The 22,013-nt window shown below is 41.8% G+C and overlaps 1 protein-coding gene across 1 annotated transcript; it reads right to left on the bottom strand.

Moving 5' to 3' along the window:
- Window positions 1-506: 506 nt before the first annotated feature.
- Window positions 507-21,260, bottom strand: TGFBR1 (transforming growth factor beta receptor 1). Its single transcript, XM_083407792.1, has 9 exons — window positions 21,084-21,260; window positions 13,837-14,088; window positions 13,271-13,516; window positions 10,344-10,574; window positions 9,129-9,296; window positions 7,872-8,028; window positions 5,862-5,986; window positions 5,646-5,776; window positions 507-4,822 (listed from the first exon to the last, which is right to left on the bottom strand). The coding sequence occupies exons 1-9, from the start codon at window positions 21,217-21,219 to the stop codon at window positions 4,697-4,699; spliced, it is 1,572 nt and encodes a 523-aa protein (XP_083263918.1). The 5' UTR covers window positions 21,220-21,260; the 3' UTR covers window positions 507-4,696.
- Window positions 21,261-22,013: the final 753 nt, after the last annotated feature.

Raw genomic sequence — 22,013 nt, 5'->3', positions numbered from 1 at the left:
TATTTCAAAACTTTTGTGTCAGCTCTAGCATGTTATCTATTTTTAGACTCAGGATATTTTACGAAATATACCTGTTTGGACAGATGTTAATTAGTTCAAGACACCATGAACAACTAAATTCTATTCCCAACCAGCACCTCCATTTTTGTCAAATCAAAGTGCTTATAAAAGTCAACAGATCTAAGCTCAGAATTCAAATAATGGTTGTTGAGAACAGGAGGACTATAAATATTTTCTCCTTGAACAGAACCCCCACCCTGCAGGACAATCCGTTTTTTAAACTGTAGGGGAATTTAAATAGATGTTTGTGATACTACATGCTGGGGGCTGCTGTTCAAAGGGCCCAGGTGTGAGCCTCAGCAGTTCTGTTTAATTTTCACAGGTTTACTATGCCTTTAAAAAGTGGGGGCAGGGGGCAGGGAGAGAACAGGCATCAAAACATATCAATGTACAGGAACAGCAAGCAGCTTCATTTCCCAAAAAGAAAGCACAAGTATGTTATCTACTAAGAAGAAAAAAAATCTATAATTGCTTTTATTATTTTCTACTGTAGTGTTAGCACTTAACAATAATAATCATTCTTAGACTATTTACAATCCTCTGCCGTAGACTCTACTGCACATACATTATCAAGCATAAATGGGGCAATGAACAATTCTATAAGGCTTAAAAGTAACACATTTGTACAGATGCTCAAAATTTATCATCCAAAATGTAAAAATGTATGTGTCATTACCCATATAACTCTGAAAGAGTTGGTGCTATTTCAACAAAACAGAGAACATATTTGCAAAAAAAAAATACAAAAGGAAAAAGAAATGCGCAATCTGGGCACAAGACAAAATATACAATCAGCTTGATCCAGGGCTGGTTTAAACATGCAGATGCTCCAATGTGCACATGTAGCTCCTACAAAACCAGCATCAGAGCCTTGAGTGTACATCCATCTCTGAAGCCAACAGGAAAGCTCACATTAGCAGATCTTCAAGAGCACACACAGAGCTTTGTATCAGAACCAGCAAGGTTTTAGGTTTATGCATATAATACTCATATTTTAAAGAGACATGTAATTGCCAACCTTGAGAATGTTCTGAAAAAATATTAAACCTTATATACAGAATGAGGTAAATGTACCTTGGTCTTTTAAAGAGGTAATTTAAGTTTAAAGCAAGTTTTTACATGTTAAAAAAAATCAAGTACCATTCAAACCATTTTAATGGCACAGTATGAACAAGGAGCTAGCTTAAAAAGTGGGTCCATGGCACTGACAGATGGTTATTTTGCTAGAATAGCCTCTTACTAGGTATGAATCTGCAAAACTATGCCATTCATATATACAGATATTTTTAGGTTTACAAGACATGAAGGTGTGAAAGGCTACAAAAATCTGAAAAGGCAAATGAAAATGTTATGACAAAACTTCAGCTCTTAAGGATTAAGAGTACCTAAAGTTACAGCACTCAAGACAACTGAGTAACAAGGTTTGCTACTGTTCCTTTGATGTGTCTTGTAAGCAATTGAATCATATGTCCAAGATCTGAACAGCAACTGTAATGCTATTTTTAAAAAAGACTTTATAAAAACCCTTATTAAACAAATGTGTACTGTGCAGTACACATTACACAACAGCTTTCATCAAAATTTTACCAGATTTTTAAAGGTATAACATTCAAATGTTTTGAGTGCCAAAATATTTTGGTCCCCATGGACTCTCAAGAGCAAAACAAAAACTGGGAAAAAAAAATATGAACACTTGCCTAGCTGCTTAAAGATGCATATCAGAGGTGTTGTGATGGTGAATCTGAGTCTAAACTGGAAACCATTTTTAGAATTCTTAAAAAATTACCTCCAAAGAGAAGCAAGCTTTTAAGACTTCCACCCCTGATTTCGAAGATTATTATCCAGGTTAGCAAATGGCTCCCAGCTTCCTTGCCCACTGTTCCTCTAGCCCCCAAAGCACATTCCCCACCTATCATTTTGCTTTACCTTAAAATGGGAAATGAAGGTGATGGTTTGTACATCTCTTAACAGATGCACTCTGATGTGCTTTGAGGGCATAAGGACCAAAAGCAGTGGCTGTTAAGAACTGGCAACCTATAGCCCTTTAGGACCTTAATTACCATGGGACACTGCTTTCAGTCCTAAACCAGGTAAGTGAATCAGGAAGATAGAAAAGTGCCATTCCCACTCCATACCTGAAGGTAAAGAAAAGAAAGTGCTTTGCAAGTTGGAAGGGATGGTAGTGGCAGTGGGGAGGGGGATGGCAATAGGATAGCAGAGTCAAAGGAAGGGAACAGGTGAACCATCTGAGCCACTCAGATTGGATCTGTACAGGTTTTTCTGTTAGGGGCAGAATTGGGGAAATCCAGAACCAATCTGAGGGAAGCCTTAGAGGATATGCCCATCCCTAATCTACATGTGACTTTACAAGCAACAGATTAAAAGAGTTCTATGTAATATATACAGGCACTCATTCGAAAGATATTGACAAATTATCAATGGAAAACATGACTAAAATTATATCATTACAGCTGAAGCCACAAATAACAAAGTACAATTTTCATGATATACAATTTTCCTGCTGCAACGTCTATTTTAAGAACTGCTAAAAAATTAACCTCATAATTTTCTCTAGACTAAAATAGAAAAATCATTTTGGCATGAGTGAATCATGGGAAGTTAAGGATTGAGAACTGGTATGCAGGCAGCCCCCCATTTATGCACATTCAGTATTTGTGCGACTGTGTATACATGCACCACACTGAACCTGAAAGTGACTTGGAAATGTAATACTGTAAAGACATCACTGAAATATCACTAAAAGGGCGGAATGGGGTGGGTGGGGGAGGAATGGGGCGGCTGCAGGCTTTCTCAATGGGTTTCAATTATACGCAATTTCACAAATGTGCACAAAACGGGGGGCTGCCAGTACAGCTAACCAATATTATTTTCATTCTACATCACTGTAAAAAATTGCAGGTGGGCAAAGCCTTCACCTTTTCATTTATGTCTGCGTTGAAGAAAGACAAACTTAAATAGGTAGTTTTTGCTTGCTAGCTTATTTTAACTTTTATGGAAATCAAAAGTATTTTTAAAAAAAGATTTTAGTTTTTCATGGTTCTTCATAAATGTAACTAGCTTGAAGATACATTAATAGAAATTTGATTTGTGCACCAGATACAAGATTTACATAAATGAAACCCAAAATACACCTTAAAACGCAAGCACAGTTTTTCAGTATTGTAGATGTAACAGTATTTTACATCCAGCAGCAAATTTTACAGCTACCGGTATGCACCAGAAAACAAATGGTATATTACTATCCAACTGTGATTTAGTAATAATAATAGATGGAGGTTTCAAAGCAGTGACTTTCAAGGCGAGCCACAAGCTGTGCAAATACTTCCACATGTGAAGCTCTTGCCACCAAACAGGAGTTGGCCTGCATGGAGAAGTCCAATGGCACCACATTTTAGGAGCGTGGGGACCTAGATTCAGTCCTTACACATCTCCAGATATATACAATTGGTGAGGTCAGAGCCAATAGTGCCAACCATCTGTTAAGAAAGCACATACTGACCTGACCAGCAAGATCACACAACAGCTACAGATGCTAGGGAAAGTCTACTGCTTTGCACACAAGGACTGCATACAATAAGGCTACCCAAATGCAATGTTTTTACACATGGATTACCTTTCGAGAAGCAGGGAAACAGGTGACACTTTAGTAAAAAGCGCTGTTCTTTGAATGGGTAAGGGTCTGTGCAGAAATAAAATCCCCCCGCCCCAGATAATATTAGAGTGCTAAAATTTATTTTCTCGGATTAAGCCCTCATAACAAATTTTAAAAGAATCTTGAAGTATTCTTTACGGGTCATTAAAAGTTAAGTGCCACTTTTGACACCACAATTCATTGTGATGCACAACTTTAATAACAGCACAGAATTAATTTATATACTTAAAATTCCTAGTCTTCAGAATTAAGAGGTTTTGGTAAAAAGAATTCCAAATGTAGTATAAAATTCCCTTTTAGTTAAGATATATTTTATCATTCTACAAGCACCAAAGGCTTTGCATATACCTATGAAGTGCATTACAAAAATTGAAAAGTGGCACTTCCTGGTACAGTACAATCTATTTTGAAGGCATGAAGCAAAGTAACAGAAATACAAAATATAACTGCATATGTTGTATATGTTCTTCCAGAGCGGATGAGGTAATGTCTTCAAATCCTGATAAATACGTCCAAGAGTAAGTGTCCTAGTAGCCAAAAAACTACACAATCTGATAAGAACAAGCCAAGAGTGGTTCAGAATATAGAGTGTGCCATCATGAACAAAGCAAATAGCTTTAAAAACTTTCAAGATATCCTTCAGTGCGATAGTGTGCACGAGCATCATCTTCATGTTCTCCACAAAACAGGGACCAGAGTTAATCCTTGGAAAACCAATTTACGTTTTACTGAAGCTAAAGAGGAGTCCGTGGGAAAGAGGAGTCCGTAGTGCAAGGTAGGGAGCTGTACAAAGTTTTACTGCATCTATAGAAATCCTGGGCTAATAACTGATCTTCCTATTTTGTACAAAAGGCAGGAATATCCTTCTGTTCCCCCAGTGAGGTAGAACAATTAGCCTTCTTAATGCACAAATTAGGTGCAGATATGGTCCTTTAAAAGTATCCTTCAGTAACACCTCCAAGATTACATTTTTATGCCTTCTTGCTGACTGAGCTGTGACAGTGTTTTCTTTATGCGTAAAGCTGTTAGCCTTGCTGCACCATTGGCATACCAACATTCCCGCATAATTTTCGCCATTACTCGCAAAGCCTGTAAAGAAGTGAAACAGAAGTTTAGTTTTCATACCGTAACTTCTCATCTTTTTGTATCTCAGTGCTATGAATTTTCCACTGACATAAAATTGGTATTTAATTTAGCACATTTGATTGGCATATTAGTAAGCAGAGCTGTGGCATTAATGTTTTTTCATTAGCCAGTTGAACTGAAATATCTGTCTGTGGAAGATTCCATAAAGTACACTTAGTGTGGTTGAAATGTTATTTTCAAACAAACTCTTAAGGTTTACTTGGAAAAAATTTCAAACATTGTGAAATTTTAGAATCTAAAAGATAATTTGAATTGGAATACTAGCTACTATTTTAAGATGTAAACATTCATTAACATAATTATTATTCCACACGTAAAATTTTAAGAAAGAACGCTGAAAAACTATATTAACATGCTTGTGTGTGTAGGTATGTACAGTTCCTAAGGATAACTACATGAACAGTTAAATATTTTCAATCCAATTCAATTTCCTTCTAGCTGTGCAATATGATTTGTATTATCAATTCTCTTACTAATTACCCTAATTTTATAAAATCATGCATTTCTAAAAATTTCCTATAGAAAAGCATTTCACTGGAAATTTTCTGCACCCCACACCACTATTCTTGTTAATATATTTCATATTTGTGTGATTAGGTATATCCCATAGTTAAAGGCATAAGGTGAACGGGTATCCTTCAAGGCACAATCAATTTCATTTTTGAGTATGTACGGTAACTCAATGTTTTTATTTTTAAAAATTCAAACTAAGCTGCTTTATACATTTTTAAATATTCTCATTTTGATACAGCTTGAAAAACCTCACCTCACAGCTCTGCCATCGGTTTGGAATATTGGGTCGAAGTTTCTGTTCACAAACAACTTTCCTCATTTCTTCAACTGAAGGATCAGAAGGAACCAGGTCATAATATGGTAGTTGGTAATCTTCATGAATTCCTAAAATGTGTAAACCAAGTTGTAAGTTAACTGTTGCCATGACAGAATCTGAAGTCAATTCTGTTTCATTTCTGTTTGTACCTACCACCAATTGAACACCGCCGAGCTATTTCCCAGAACACTAATCCCATTGCATAAATATCTGCTCTTTTGAAAGACTCAAAATGCTTCATGTTTATGGAATCATCAAGTACTTCAGGAGCCATGTACCTATCAAAATGAAAACAAGTATGTTTTATTTATCAAGCAGTGGTCTCTAAACACAGTTATCTCTATTTCTCTTTAATCAGGCACTAGAAACAGTTGAGCAACTCTGCCAGTTAGGCTTTACGCAATGATGACATTCTCAAGATACTCACTATTGACCTGGCTCTACATGTCAACCAAGACTTTAAAGAAGTAACTAGAGTAGGAGCTTCTGCATAACTGAGAGGCATGCAGAAGCTCCAATCAGGACAGGGACACCCTGTTACGTGACTGAATATGTGGGCTATGCATGTGTGAATCTTCCTGCTCCATGACCATTTCCTTGCTCTCTAAACTGGACTTACGCAAAGAGGGCACAGACACTTGCTTTTCTGCAACTGAACCTGACAGGATTCAAAATGCCATGGTGCAGATTGTGTGCAGAGAGAAGAAAGCAGGACATTCTGAACACCCCACCATAGGCAGAAAAGGAACAAGTGGTGTATACATACACAACAGTGCTATATCTGCTGAAGGAGGTTGTGTGGTAAATGAAAGTCCCTCCCCTCCCAGTTTTACTGAGGACTCTAACACCTCTCCTCATCTCCCTGCTTCTCAGTAGTGTTTGCACAAGCCTTCTGTCATGCCAAAAGGAAGCTTTGTATATTTTCAAACTTTTTATTAGAAGAGTATTTAGAAATCCAGAGTGGAAGCAGATGTGGCTAGTCTAAGTCATATCAGGGTAAAGGAACCTCCAAGAAAGGGAGCCATTGCATGTCGCCCCCTCTGCTTCTCTTATTTCATGGATCTTGCTCACCTACAGATCTCAAGATCTGAACTTTTCTTGGTCTATTTAAGTTTCCCTGCAGTTCCTCTGGGAACTTTCACACCAAAAAAGGCCATTTCCCTACCTAGTTCTACTTCTACAATAGGATCTATTCAAGATTATAAACCAAGCAATGTGAAACTTGTAACAAGTAACCATTGCACTGGTTTGTTTGTTTTTTAATCCCTGCACCTGTGTGTCAAACTACAAAGCCATTTTGGCAACTAAACCTTTAGATCAATTTGAGCAGGCTTTTATTCGAGTTTGGTAATCTCTCAAAAATAAGCAAAGCAATACTGCTATTTAAAGAGTAATCAGGTCCGCTGCAATAATATCTGCAGTATGTAAATGTGTTCCAGAATGATCCCACAGTAATATTCAGTGAAGACATATGTGCGATACAGGTTCGAGTACATAGGCATACATAAAATGGTCCATATAGATGTTTATCTCTTTACCAGTTGTTGCAAGAACAAGGTTCATGCCAGGTTAAAGCAGCCTAGCCACTTAGCTGCCCTTAAGTAGCAACTATGTTTAAAAATGCAAATCTATATTATAATTTACAATGATTTTCAAAGCACTAATTACTCTGCAAAAGGCAGGTAGGTTTGGGTGACTGAAAAATAAATGTTCTGAGAAATTGGGCACACTCTTCTCCTTCGCAGTAATTTTGTTTTTATTATATCAACAAGATGACTATGGGGGAAAGGAACAAAGCACCTTCCGATCACCTATTTAAGAGAAGGCACTACCCAGAAGTTCTAGATCATTCACCAATAAGCAGGTATGGAGGCCGGGAGTGAGAAGGGGCACCACTGCAACCACCAGCAATATTTCAACACCACCAGTTACACTGTCAGGTAAGTTATGGTAACAAACAGCAATTATCTATGTAGTTTCACAGTTGTGTGGGAAACTGATCCTTAACCCCCAAACAGCACAATACTGCACTATGCTGGTTTCCATTATTAGAATGCCTGCTCTCCAAGAGACCCTGGGGGAACCGTACATTTAAGTTTAGGGCTATGTTTATCAGTCCCTTTAATATAATATATTCTGTTTTTTAAAGAGTGTTAATTTTACCTTTTTGTTCCCACCCTGTGGTTTGGTGCAATGTCTATTGTGTCTGTAGCTGAATCGTGTCTTACTGCCAGGCCTAAATCTGCAATACAACAGGTACCATTTTTCTTTACTAATATGTTCTTTGATTTCAGGTCTCTATGAGCTATAGCTGGTTTTCCTGCATTAAAAAAAAAACACAGAGAGAAAATTATTAATCAACTAGTGCATCTGCCTAGAAATTTCTTAATTATGCATTTAAATTGAAATTCAAAGCTGATCTTTGGCAATTGTTCAAGTCAAATAAAGCAACTTTCATACACGGTACCAAAGTATAAGAGTTATTTATTTATTTATTTATTTATTGCAATTTATATACCACCCTATACCCACAGGTCTCAGGGCGGTTCACAGAATAAAATCAAAACGTAAAACCACAAAATACATGATCAAAACAAAAGTAACAACCACCCAATAACAGCCCCCATTATTTCCACTGCTCTTGGCATGACAATCCAAATTTCAATTAAATCAACATACACTTTTTAATGTGCTAAGTTGCATCTCAGTGTTTCACATTTGCCCATATAAGATGATAGCGAGGAAATTATTAAATGACTAATTCCTCTACTTGGGGTGGAGGGAAATACTACACTGACAGAACACGTGGATGTGTTTTCTACTATTGCTATTAAAAATGCAAAGCAATAAAAAAACCATATTTTAAAAATCTGAACCCAAAATTAGCAGGAAACTAACCAAAGTATGTTTTATATAGAATTAAGACTAGAAGAGAAATAGGGATATATAAAGACATATTTTGTCTGAAACTAAACTGCCATGAGAGCTTATGAGGCATCTCAAATGTAAGTAAATGCTGTTATAAATTGCTCAAAAAGGCTGCTATGTGTTGTCTAATGTGCTTTACAGGGAGATTATACAGTGGTACCTCGGGTTACATACGCTTCAGGTTACAGACTCCGCTAACCCAGAAATAGTGCTTCAGGTTAAGAACTTTGCTTCAGGATGAGAACAGAAATCGTGCTCCGGCGGCGCGGCAGCAGCAGCAGGAGGAGGCCCCATTAGCTAAAGTGGTGCTTCAGGTTAAGAACAGTTTCAGGTTAAGAACGGACCTCCGGAATGAATTAAGTACTTAACCCGAGGTACCACTATATATGTTTAATATATAAGAAATCTTAAGAACACAAGCATAACCATGTGATTTTTTTTCTCCTATTAGGTCCATATTAATAATGCTACATACTTAATTTAGTAAATTACCTTGAGTGCCAACAATCTCCATGTGAAGATGTGCAAGTCCACTGGCAGTAGACAAAGCTAGTTTTATCATTCCTTCCACGGTAACGGTATACCTGTTTAGGTAATCGAAGAGAGAGCCATGCTCATGATAATCTGACACCAGCCACAGCTGTGTCCATGTACCATTATCTGGAAAAAAACCCCAGAAGAAATAAAATGAAGCATTTCCAAAAGCAAAACATAAAAATTATTATCTTGTATGTGGTAAGCATTTCATTTACCATGGTCTCTTTCTACTAAGTTCTTTAGCATCTACTGATGCTAAAACATAAGAAATGGTGAAAGCTGTATTCCTGCATACACCATCTGTTTCAATCCCAATGAAGTCATAGAATCATAGAGATGAAAGGGACTCCAAGGATCATCTAGTCAATGATATTTAAGCAGTTTGTGTAATTGCAAACAACTGAATAATGATTTTTTTGTTTTTGAAAATACTAAGATCACCAGAACATTTGAAATCTGGTGATTTATTTCTTCTTCACTCATTAAAATAAATTATATGCCCTTTTCCAAGACTAAAGTATTCCTAGAAACTCACAATCTTAACAGTTTTTTGAAAGTACTGAACAATCAACACCTAAAAAACTTAACTAACACAAAATAGTTACTAGCAGATTCTTATTCAGATTAGTAATCTTATGAAACAAATTAAAACAATTTCGTCATTTAAAACAGGGTAATGACTTGGCATTTAACTAGCCACCTGAAAGCTAACATGGAAGGAACCAACTATGCTTCCTTTGAGGAAATTCTACAACATGGGAATACCAAGGTGAAGGCTGTTTTGTGCCTGCCAGCTTACTTGACCTTACTGGCAGGCCTACAAACTATAACTGATCTTAGTGCCCATGCAGATTCATAAATGTGCACTGCAATTCTAAATCAATTATATGAGCAGCATTTCATTCAAAAAAGAGAAGACATTTTTTCCTCACTGCAAGTTTCTGGGTATTTCCAGGAGATGAAGAATGGTAGCACTTTATTCATCATCTTTGAACTTTACAACTCTATAATTCACAAAATAGAAATCAATATGGGGCATATACATCAAACACAAACACTAATGTGAAGCCAATGTAGAAATTACTTCAAATTGACGCAGAGTGCAACAGATAGCATTATGAGATTTCAACAAGCAAAAAGGGACCAGAAGCAATTTTTAAAAAACCTAACCTTTATTGTCTGCAGCTATGAACCCAAGAATATTTTCATGACGTAACATAACGGTTTGGTAGATTTCTGCTTCACGAAACCATGAACGTTCTTCTCTTGAGGAGAAAATTTTCACTGCAACTTCTTCTCCTCTCCATTTTCCACGCCAGACTTCTCCAAATCGACCCTTTCCAATACTTTCCTGAAGTACAATTGTTCTTGCAATTGTTCTTTGAACAAGTAAAGGTAAACCTAAAAAAAAAAAAGTTTATTTTGAAAACAGTGACCAAGTTTGTTACTTTTAAAGCTACCTGACTGGATAAAAAAATCACTATTCATGGCTGAGATCCAAGATAACTAATTTCTTCCCGTTTTTCTTCAATATTATAAATAACACAATAGAGCACCACAACCTTTTCCTGATATATGGATCAGTTTTATAGCTTTGATCTCCAAAAAGTGCTATATTGCTTTTGAGATGTGTCAATGTTTCAGTTAGTTCCTGAGTAAGGAGACCAGGAAGATGTTGCTTGGTATTCAGTACAGTTGCATTTTCTGCAGGGGCTGAGCTCCAAGGGTTCTGTATATACATAAAAATGCATATACTCAAACCATTGGAGCCACTCTCATGTGAGCTCAGCCTGCTGGCTCCAGGGGCCCTGGGATGCTTTTGCAAGGTCTTACAGGGCTGTCCAATTTCCTGTAATTCTTTGAATCTTGTGGGAGCATCTTGAGGCTTCTGAAGTCAATGCACAGTGAGGGCCTTGCCTGCATTTAACTTGCAGGATTTCAACCAAAGGTCTTCAACTGTATACAGTTAAAATCATGCAAGTTAAATGTGACTAAGAGGTAAACGTACAAATTACAGGGCATAGTTTCTGGGAACAGATTCCAATCACTCACTCCTCAAGTTGTTCCACAGTTCCACAAATTTCCTCAGATAGCTCCCAAATACATTTTTAGTAAACATGGCAAAATATGTATGTAGGGTTGAGCTCCCCACTCTGAAATGCTGGGCTAAGGACCCAGGTTTTGATCTGGGCTTCAGATGGTAGCAACAGTGGGACATGGAAGGAGCAAAATTGATGGTAGGAACAAAAAGGACCATATGGAAGTAGTCTTTTCTCCTTCTTTGCTATAGGAAGAGCTTTTTTACTTTTTAAAACTGAGAAGGAAGAAACACTTTGCAACTATCTTCTCTAGTTCTTTCTTGGTTTCAAATACAGGAACTCTCTATTTTAAGTAATGGACTGTGGAAAGTGAGAGAAGACTGTCTTTGCTGCATCCTTTGGAAACTAAAGGCATGAAACTACACCTTCTCAGCTGTTGTTCAATTAAATATTGATGTGGTTTTTCTAGTCAGTAACTGGTATCTCTAACTTCTCTCTTCAGCAGAATATTATTGAGCAAACAGTTACTACACAACATGCCAAAAGGTCACTCTGTGCACGGTTTCACCTCATTTGTAAAAAACACCAAACCGTGGTTTAGAGCAGAGCTGGCTAATCTGTGGTCTTTCAGGTATTGTTTGACTCTAACCCCCATCAGCCTCAGTCAGCAGGGCCAGTGGTTGATCATTGTCTGTAGTCCAGCAACATCTGGAAAACCACATGTCAGTCACCCATGGTTGATGAGTCATAGCAAGATATGGGTCCCTCTATCTCCCTTATCCTCTAGCAAGGCTGCAAGATGTTAGTCCAACAAATTGCAGGAAGGCAGTAAGTTCTCATGGGTGCATGTAGCTTGTTGTGCAGTTTGTTGTGATCTCCAAACCCAGGCAAACTTTGATTAATCTTAACTATGGATTTTGGAAAAAGGAAATGTCAAAACACCATTTATGAAGGTAGCTTGTTTCAAATAGGGCTGGCTCAAAATAACAAGGGGCAGTTGGTTACTGTTTCACCCATCTCAAAACTTGCAGAGTAGATTCACCTTCCACCCCTCCCCGCATTAAAGGTAATAAAATCTTTTCATGAGACTGTAGAAGCAGAACTCCAGAAATAAAATAAATAGCTGCTGCAATGAAAAATGCCACTGTCACTCACTGCCTGGCCAGGTTTTATCCAGATTCTAGTCTTGCTAGCCTGCAGCCCCAACTTTCATTTAACATGGGGGGATGGGACATGCAAGTTCTAGCCTTTATAGAACCAGGAATAGGAGGCAAAATGCACAGGCACTTGTATTGCCCAACCTGCCTGTACCTGCCTTGGAGCACTGGAAAATAATCTGCCACTTTAGCTCTCCTGCAAAGGAAGCAGTAGTGAGATTACAGATAAGACATTTTCCTGTGACATTGAGACCTTTTCTTTTTGCCTATAGCTCAAACTATTGCCTATTGATATTAAGAAATCTTTCTACAGGTTTTAATACCATGTGCCTCCAATTGTTGTAATGACTATGGGACTAGGCTGGTATCCATATCATTAATCAATGAGGTCTAATCTTCCTTGCTAGATCAAAAAAGATGGTAATACATACACAGATCCTGCCATACTGTTTGTCCCCCAGTGTGAATTGCAAGCATTTTGGTGAGATTGTGCAGATATCAGAAGTAATAAATGTTGTATATTTCAACAACATTTTACTTTAATCTCAAGATCTATACTTTTTAGGTAGGGTTTGTCTGCAACAGAAGAAAGCATCTGAGCATGGCACTGAAACGAAACTTCAAACAAGCTTTACTTTTGGCTTGAAATCTGATTAAAATCTGAATTTCTCGCAAGTTGCTGGCAACATGATAAACTAATTATGATTTCTGCCTAGCTATATCCTTACAACCCCAGTAAAATACAATCGCAAAATGATTATTCCCGTAACATTTAGCAAGTAACTATGCTTGTGTTGAACTATTAACAATTCTAGCCGCTTTAAAAGATTATGTACTACTATATATGGGGGGTGGAGGGGGGAGGAGAGGGAGGCAGGAAGAGGGAAGAGACTCTTATTACCTGAACCTGAGCCTGAAGTCGTCATGTCATAAATCAAATCTTTTAAAGTTGTTCCCTCAGATATAAACGGAGGACGATCCATAGAAGGGTCTTCTTCACTTGGAACACGATGGTGTATGACGGCACGATTATGGCAGATATACAAAATCAACATAAGTGAAATGCAAACAAAACAAACAGGTCCAGCAATGACAGCGGCCAATTCTACTGGTCCTAAATTAGAAGGCAGCTTTCTTGGGAAGGGACCTAGAAGTGGAATGAGGAGACACAGAAGACAAATAAAAATAACCTATCAGTTATATATTCAATGCCTGTATATGTTTGTGCACTTGAATAAAAGAGAAATATCTCTCTATGGACATATATCTACACAAGATTCCCCCTTCCCCCAGTTTTCAGGTAAACTTACTTGGTACATCAAAAGTGCAATACAGGAGCAGGAGATGCTACCATGTGAATAAGTCATTGGATGCTTAGATTGTTCCACTATCTGTTTTGATTTTAACTAAATTATTTTATATTGTTTCTCATATTATGCTTTCAAAATTGGGAGTGGGGAAAATTACCTGGGGTTGGAATCGGTAGCTCTATTTTATTGCAGAGGTCTCTATCACAGCAATGTGGCACAGTAATAACTCCTTCACTTGTTGAGGGGGCACAAATAAATGGCCTGTCTCTGGGAATCAGATCAACTTGTGCCACACACATGCTATTGCGTGTTATTTTGTCTCCGTTCCGTGTTACAGAAGTAAAGCAAAGTCCATCTGTTGTGCATGTAAAGTTGTCTTTTGTACAAACAAGACAGTAACACTGTAGAGCTGGGGGGGAAAGAGAGATGTTCATATTAGTTATGTTAAACACTGGTGGAGTTACAAAATCCAAGGGCCCCCCAAATATGCTTCCACTCCTAATTGCTAATTTATAACAGCATAAATTTCTTAATGCATATTTGGGGCAATAGCTGCCAAACAGCTTTCAAGTAAATCCAGGGATAAAGCAGCTAGCGTATGTAACAATAAGACAAGTTTCTACATGAATTCTTCCTATCAGTTTGGGTAAGTTGACAGCCAACATCTGGGAAAAAGAATAGCATTCCAGACATATTTTCAGATGGTTGTTTTTTGTAACCTTAACATGAAATAGGTTCACAATAATCCAAAGAACTGTGAAATTTCAAAAACAACGTGTGATATAGCCTAGCAGTCAACTGTTCATAGTGAATATTTTGTAAAACTTCACTGAGTGCATGCCAGGCCTGGGGCGCACGGATAGTATGTTTTTTGACAGAACAACTAACATGTGATGGTACTAATACAACACATCAAAAAGAACAAAGGGTTGTGTGGCACTCTAAAGAACAACAAATTTATCATGGTAAAATCTTTCATGGACCATTGTTCACTTCATCAGATGCATGTAGTGCTATCCTGAGTTGCAGGTATATATTTTGGCTAGGGCAGGGATTTTGAAGTCAAAGGGAAATAAAATGCATAAAAAAACACTGATAATTATGTACTGAACAGTGGTAATTTACAATGCAGATTTTGAAAGCAGGCTTTCTGACATTGGTAAGCCAATTAACACGTATGTGTTAAGGATCCTTCATCTTACAAGTGATAGCACTGAGCCTCTTGATTGTAATTCATGGTTCCACACTACAGTCTCTTTGAGATTTCCTGAATTTGTGAGTAGGTTGAAATATTTCCTCACTGGCTTTTGAATATTACAATTTCTGTGGTCACATTTGTGGTCATTTATTATTTTTTTATAGAGCAGAGATGGCTTAGCTGTGGCCCATATACCACCCAGTTCCATGTGAAAAGCATGCCACCCAGATCTGTCAGGAGCAGTGGCCCCTTTTAGGGGGTCTTTTCTTTCTTTCTTTCTTTCTTTCTTTCTTTCTTTCTTTCTTTCTTTTTCTTTCTTTTGAATTGCCATGGTGCTCTCAGTGTTGACTGCCCTGCAGGTACAGTCAAATGTTTTTGCCCTCAACTTCTCTTCCAATCTTCCAAAGCTTAGAGAACACTTGCTTGCTTGTCTTCAGCGTTTTCTTCTAGAACCATGAGTAGTGCTTTGAGTAGCTGGCGATGATGTTTACACTGTCCAAGAGAGATAATCGTGCATGATCAGTCCTGATAGCCAGCAGCGGGACAAACTGAAGCACTGAAGTAGCTGACTGTGCCTGCAGCAATTTCTTAAAAACTTACCAGTGAGCAATCTGAAATGGAGAGGGAATCAATGTGGAAGAAAGGGGGTATAGATGGAAAGCAATGCAATTAATGCTGTGGTGAAACCAATTTAACTTAGGAAACTGAAATCAATCAATGAAGAGGAAAAAATTGGGAGGTCTTAATGGGGCACAATGAAATGAAGCCAATGTTCACAGGAAATCAATGTAGAGGAAAGAGGGGGTTAATAATATATTAATGCAGAATAAATTGATTGCTTAAGTTTCAAGGCAATTAAAGTAATTGGGGTGTAGAGGGGAAGTTCATTTATTAATGGAGCATAAAATTTTGGAACCCTCCTACAACAGCAGTGCCCTGGAAAGCAGAAATGCTGCTGAATATATGTCTATCTGCTGCTGAGTCTGTTCCTCTGCCAAGCTATCTGTGTGCGCACAGCTCCGTGCAAGCTACTCTGCTGTGTGTGTAAGTGTGTACATGTACAGGCTCTTTCTGTGTAACCACACTCCCTAGTGTGTGTGCGCACTGGCATGCAGCCCTTGGACAGGTAGTAAAACCCTCAATATGGTCTCCAAGCAAAACAAAAAACAAAACCCATTAGCTATCCCAGCCATAGAGCAGGGAGGGTTTGTCCTACGTAGAATACAGAAGGGCATTGCTGAACTTTAACAGAATATATCATACTGGAAGATGAACAGGTAGATGAACGACTGAGGCTGTAGATTAGGTCCAGTACCTGTGTTGCCAGAGCAGACGAGGACAGCTTTGGGTCTGCCAAAAGGGCTGGTTCCATTCTCTGTAGCTCTGTTACCTGGCCTGTTGTTGCAACATATCAGATTTACTCACTTGTTACATTTTAACCCTAAACTTCCTCCTAATGGAGCCCAGAGCAGCTATAATCAAATTTACCATCAGAAATAATTTTTAAACCGTTATGTAAAACTTGGGGAAACATAAAAACTGCTCACTGGAAAATCACCTGAAAGCTTGAACAAACATTTTGTAGCTGTCAGTGGGATAGCAGCAATACAGGGAACACACACAATTCTGCGGGGAAAGAGTTCCACAATTGGTGTGCCACCACAGAGAAAACCTTAGCTTACGTGACTGCCAAGCCAAACAGGCTGTGTTCATTGGCAAGACTGCAGCAGATCTTAAAGTTGGAGCTGGTTGGTACTGGAAAAGGTATGCCCACAAATTCCACCTTTCTACAGCACTTCCAACTTATTCAGCTCATTGCCCCACATCTAGCCAGTCATTGCCTACAGACACTGGTCCAGCACCTTAACTGCCTCTCCATTCAGATGGAATAGAGAACTGGGTATCATCAACACTCCAAATCCCTGGTTGACTTGTCCCAGTAAAGTCATATAGATATTGAACAGAACTCTGCAGGACTCTACAGAACAAGCACCAAGGGGCCCAGCCGAAGTTCTCCAGTGCTACTCTGGTGGTGCTTCTGGAGATAGCAGCAGAGCCACCACAACACACATGTTCCCAACTCTCTTATCTATTGAGCAGTGCCAAGATACCATGGTCAATGGCATCAAAAGCCACAATATATGAAAATATTTAGGGTAGCACTCTTCCTGTCTCTCTTCCAAACAAACAAAAAACAAAACACAAAACCATCAGTCAAGGTGAAGCTAGACTGAAATAGCGCTAGATAATCCACTTCATCCAGGCACTCCTACAGCAGACCATCACTAGCCATCACCTTCTCAATCACCTTGCCCAAGAAGGGGATATTTGCAACAATGCAGGAGTTGCTTAATGTCTGAGTCCAGGGAGGACTTTTTGAGATAAAGCATTAAAACTGCTTGAGACTTCTATAAAGCACCTTTCCAATAAATTGGCAGATGTATCAGAGACTTCCATAGGTCTAGGTCCCACCTATGCCTGTGCCCCATAGATCTGCCTGCAGTAAGGGAGTCATAGAATAACAACACTGTTCACTTTCTATTTTGTTTCTATGGCTTTCTAGACTTCTGCCAGAATGGAAGTGTGCTGGGAACTAAAATGCAGAAGTGTCTACTGTGGTGAGTAAAACAAAGAAGTGACTACTGTGGTGAGAAAACAGAGAGGTTGCTACTGCCAGTGGGCAACTTGGTTGCCCAGGGGTTGCCATCATGGGGCCCCAGGAAGGGACAGCTGTAGTCTGGCTGCAGGAAGTGGGAGCTGTAATTATTATTTATTAAATTTCATAGTGTTGCCATATGTCCGGGAATTCCCAGACATGTCCTCTTTTGGGGGTCCTACATGCCCATCCAGGGGGAATTTTACATTTTAAATCAAATGTCCTGTATTTTGTTTTTTTAGAAAAAATAAGTTGTGTGCGCGCTGCTCTGGTTCAGGCTCTGGTGTGGGTGGCGGCAGAGGGAGCATCAGGCGACTGCCCTAAAAAAGCTCAACTTTTTGTGTCCAGATTTTTACCTCTTGAAATATACCAACCCTAAATTTCTATACCACCCTTCAGGCAGTTTACAATATAAAAACTCAAAAATACATACCGTAGTAACAAAGATTAATAATGACACCCACAGAGTTAGAAGGAACAGGGACGCCACATCATCCTCACTCCACCCCCTGCAAGGCTGTGCCACAGGAGAATTTTCTTGCTAGGCAAATTTTACAATTTACCAAAACAGCATCTATGATATCCAAAGAAGATTCACACTCATCGGTCTCTTCTCTCATTTTCTATTACAGTACTTTCATCTCTGTCTGTCTGTCTGTCTGTGGTGCCTTAGTGGTGCCTTTCTGTATCACTGCCTTCTGGCACTTTTGTCTGTTACCTATCTTGCCTTATTTCTTCTCTCTTCTCATTAGGACTGTGCATGGACTCCCAATCTGCCCTATGACCTTGATCTGCTGCTCTCAAATCAGGCCAATTCAGCCTGTGCTGCCCCAGTGGCCGTCCAGCTCACCCCAGATTCAGTCCTGCAGTGGGGCCAATGTCTTTTTAAAGGGGTTTATACTCCTGTTTTAATATGCAGTTTAAAAAAACCTTTTTTTTAAGGTTAAAGGACAGGCACCCCAACACAGCATAGGATTGAATCCCCCTGCTGATCAGCTGTTAAACAGGAGGATTCAATCCTGTACAGCAGTGTTTTTCAACTTTTTTGAGTCCACAGCTCCCTTGACCAACTACATTCTTTCTGTGGCACCCCTGTGGGGCTCAGGAGCCCAGTTATGTCACCCCTTGCTTGCAGAGCAAGCAGCCCCTCACCCTTTTTCAAATACCCTCCCTTGTGGAGTGTTTCCTCAGCCTCCTCTCCTTGAGAATCCTCTGCCGCACCTGGTCTCTGAGCTGCCCTCCAGCCTGCCCCACAGGGGCCTGGGACTTGTCTGTCCATTCCCAACAGCAAAGGCTGGCTGGGCTTTCTCACCCGCTTGCTTGCTTAGTCTGAGGTTACCTCGGCTCCTGATAACCAGCACCCCCTGACCAGCCCCATAGGCACCATTCACCTGGGGAACTTGTAGCCAGGGCTGCTGCAACAAACAGCACGCAAGCCTTTGGGAGGCAGACACGTGAGAAGGCATCAGGGGGGGGGGGGGACATAGGCCAGTGTTGCTCATGGTAACCATGACCATCGTTCAGGGCACCCCATGGCACACTGGTTGAAAACCACTGCCATAGAGTACCAGTCACTACTCCTTTGCAAGTGGCTGTCCTTGCACTCAAACGAAGCAGGCCACTCACAAAGGAGCAACAACTGATAGTTTTGGGTGTCTCCATGCAACCCTTCACCAATATGCCACAGGTGGCCACAGCAATGCAGTGAGGTACTGGATGAACCATTTGTACAGTATTATCTATGGCAGGCATCCCCAACCTGTGGCCCTCCAGATGTTTTGGCCTACAGCTCCCATGATCCCTAGCTAACAGGACCAGTGGTCAGGGATGATGGGAATTATAGTCAAAAACATCTGGCGGGCCGAAGGTTGGGGATGCCTTATCTATGTTCACAACTGTAAATTGTATTTTTATGACTGATGTATGTAATCTACTGATAAAATATGAACCCAAGAATGTCTGCAACTGAAATCTAATTTTTTGAACCACAGGTGCCACAATGCATTTAAATGTATTTACAGTGGTGCCTCGGGTTAAGTACTTAATTCATTCCGTGGGTCCGTTCTTAACCTAAAACTGTTCTTAACCTGAAGCACCACTTTAGCTAATGGGGCCTCCTTCTGCCGCCGTGCCACTGCTACCTGATTTCTGTTCTTATCCTGAAGCAAAGTTCTTAACCCGAGGTATTATTTCTGGGTTAGCGGGGTCTGTAACCTGAAGCGTATGTAACCTGAAGCGTATATAATCTGAGGTACCACTGTATTTATCTATGTTTCTACGCTACTCTTCAGTTAAAATTCTCAGTGATGTCAGATCTGTTTTTTACTCTGCATTTTCTGACCACACAAATATGCACTGCAAAATTGGGTCATGTCTGTCCATGAAAGTCATGCCCGAGATCATGTATTTTGTATCATTGCTGCTTGCGGTGAAATCTCAAGTGGTGGATGCAATGCCCCAAACACAGGTTTTTGCACTAAGATGTTACACTGAAGTGCTGCGTCTTCAATATGTACAGTCTTTGCATACAGATCAGCTGTGATCATAGTAGGTTAGAAGTGCTTTGTGGACTGCTTACAAAAATAGTGTAACATCAGTAGCTGTAGATGCAACTTCCACAACCACCCACACACCCATTAAAGCAACAGGCACAACGGCTTTTGAGTTCCCATGATTTTGGCCATCCTTTTTACGATTCAATGCGGTTCTTGGCGTCGGTGCAGTTTTGGCCTCAGCCGCAAGCACACCGAGTTGGGATGAATGCGGACATCAGTTAAATCTCAAGGCTTAAAAACTTCTTCAAAACACAGGCATTCCTTTTTCTGCCAGCAGCACGAGGATACCGGTAGTTGCACCCTGCAAGCTTTCCGCAGCGCCTCGCCGCCACGGTGCGGGGGGAACAATGCCGGGTTTCCCCCGCTGTTTCGATCACAAAGTTTCAGCCAAGTGCTGAGATAACGTGAATCACCCCGAGGGGCACCACCCTGACACCTTCCTGCTGCAGCACCTCGAAGACACACGGCCGGATCGGTACCACAACGCCAGCCAGCCCACGGTCGGTGCAAGAGCGACCCTCCTGCTGGAGGGGGCAGCCAAACTGCGTCCCGCCCCTTCCTCGCCGCAGCGAAGCCCCCACAAAGCCCAAGAGAGCCCTCTCCCCGCGCCAAGCAGCATCTGCCCTCGGTGGGGCTGGCGAGGGAGGCGGGAGGAGAACAACGCGCGGCCCCCTCGGCTTCTGGGGCGCGCCCTAGAGTGCAATGCTACACAAAAACAAGGCACATCGCCCCCCCCCCCTCAAGAAACACGCGCAGACGGGACTCTATAGACTCTATTTGTCTTTCTTTTCCCAGGGAGGCGAGGCACTGGCCTTTGTGAGGGCGCGAGGGCCGCCGGCCTGGGCGACTCGGCCCGCGACCCCCCCTCCGGAGAATGCCCCCCTCCGTCCCCGGGCGCTTTCTTCCCCTTCTGGGACGCCTCGGGGAGCGGCGCCATGTTGCCGAGGGGGGAGCCGGAGGCCGGTGGGCGGCGAGGCGCGGAGCAGGCAACTCACCCGTCGTCGCCTCAGGGAGGAGCAGCAGCAGGAGCAGCAGCTGCCCGGCCGCCGCCGCGCCCGAAGTCGCCCAGCGGAGCAGAGTAGCGGCGCAGGGGCCCCGCCGCCGGCTCGGAGGAGACGCCGCCGCCGCCATTGTCCCCGTCCCGGCCCCGCCGCCGCCTCAGCCCCTCTCGCGCCCCCTCGCAGGGAGCCAGCGCGCGAGAGACGCCTCTCGCCCAGTCGCGGCCCGCACGCCCCGCCCCCAGGCCCAGGCGCGCTCCCCGCCTCAGCCGCCTCAGCCGCCGCCAGACGAGACGGGCGCGCAGGGTGAAAAAGGCTGCCTCCAGTCAATCGCGAGAGGGGAGCTCCTGATTGGCCGGGGTCGCCTTTCGGCCCCGCCTCCCCCTGCTGCTGCAAACGCAGCCCGAACAACAAGCGGCGAGGGCGCCGCGGGGGGACCGGAGGGAGGGAGGGGGGGCGTCTGGCCTCCGCGACCCCCCCCAACTAGACTGAGGGAGCGGGGAGATAAAGAAGCGAGAAGGCGGCCCCTGTGGGGGGAACTTGGCGGCGCTTTCGAAGCCTCTCTCCCTCTTCCCGTTTCTTAGCTTTGCCCCAAGGACCGCCAGCCCAAATAAATGCTGCCGAGAGCTGAGGCGAGGCAAAGAAGGCCCGTCGGCGCGCGCGCTCGTGCCGGGGGGGGGGCGCGAGGCAGCGCCCCCTTTCCTGCTCGGTCTCCGGCAGCCCCGGCTGGCGAGGAGGGCAGAGGCCGCCCACTCCTCCGTCGCCCGGGCTCCTCTCCCGGAGCAGCCTCCGCCCCGCTTCGAAATTCCCCTTTGCACTCTTCCCTCGCCTCAGATGAGGGACGGGGCGCGTGTGAAGAGCGCCCAGCGCAGCCCTTCTCCGCCTTGGGCCCCCAGGTGTTGCTGCCCTACAACTCCCATAATCCGT

This window comes from Podarcis tiliguerta (assembly GCF_965153285.1).
Source record: "Podarcis tiliguerta genome assembly, chromosome: 13".
Lineage (NCBI taxonomy): Eukaryota > Metazoa > Chordata > Lepidosauria > Squamata > Lacertidae > Podarcis > Podarcis tiliguerta.
The sequence above is the reverse complement of the archived record's forward strand: the minus strand, read 5'-3'. Positions and strand labels throughout refer to the sequence as shown.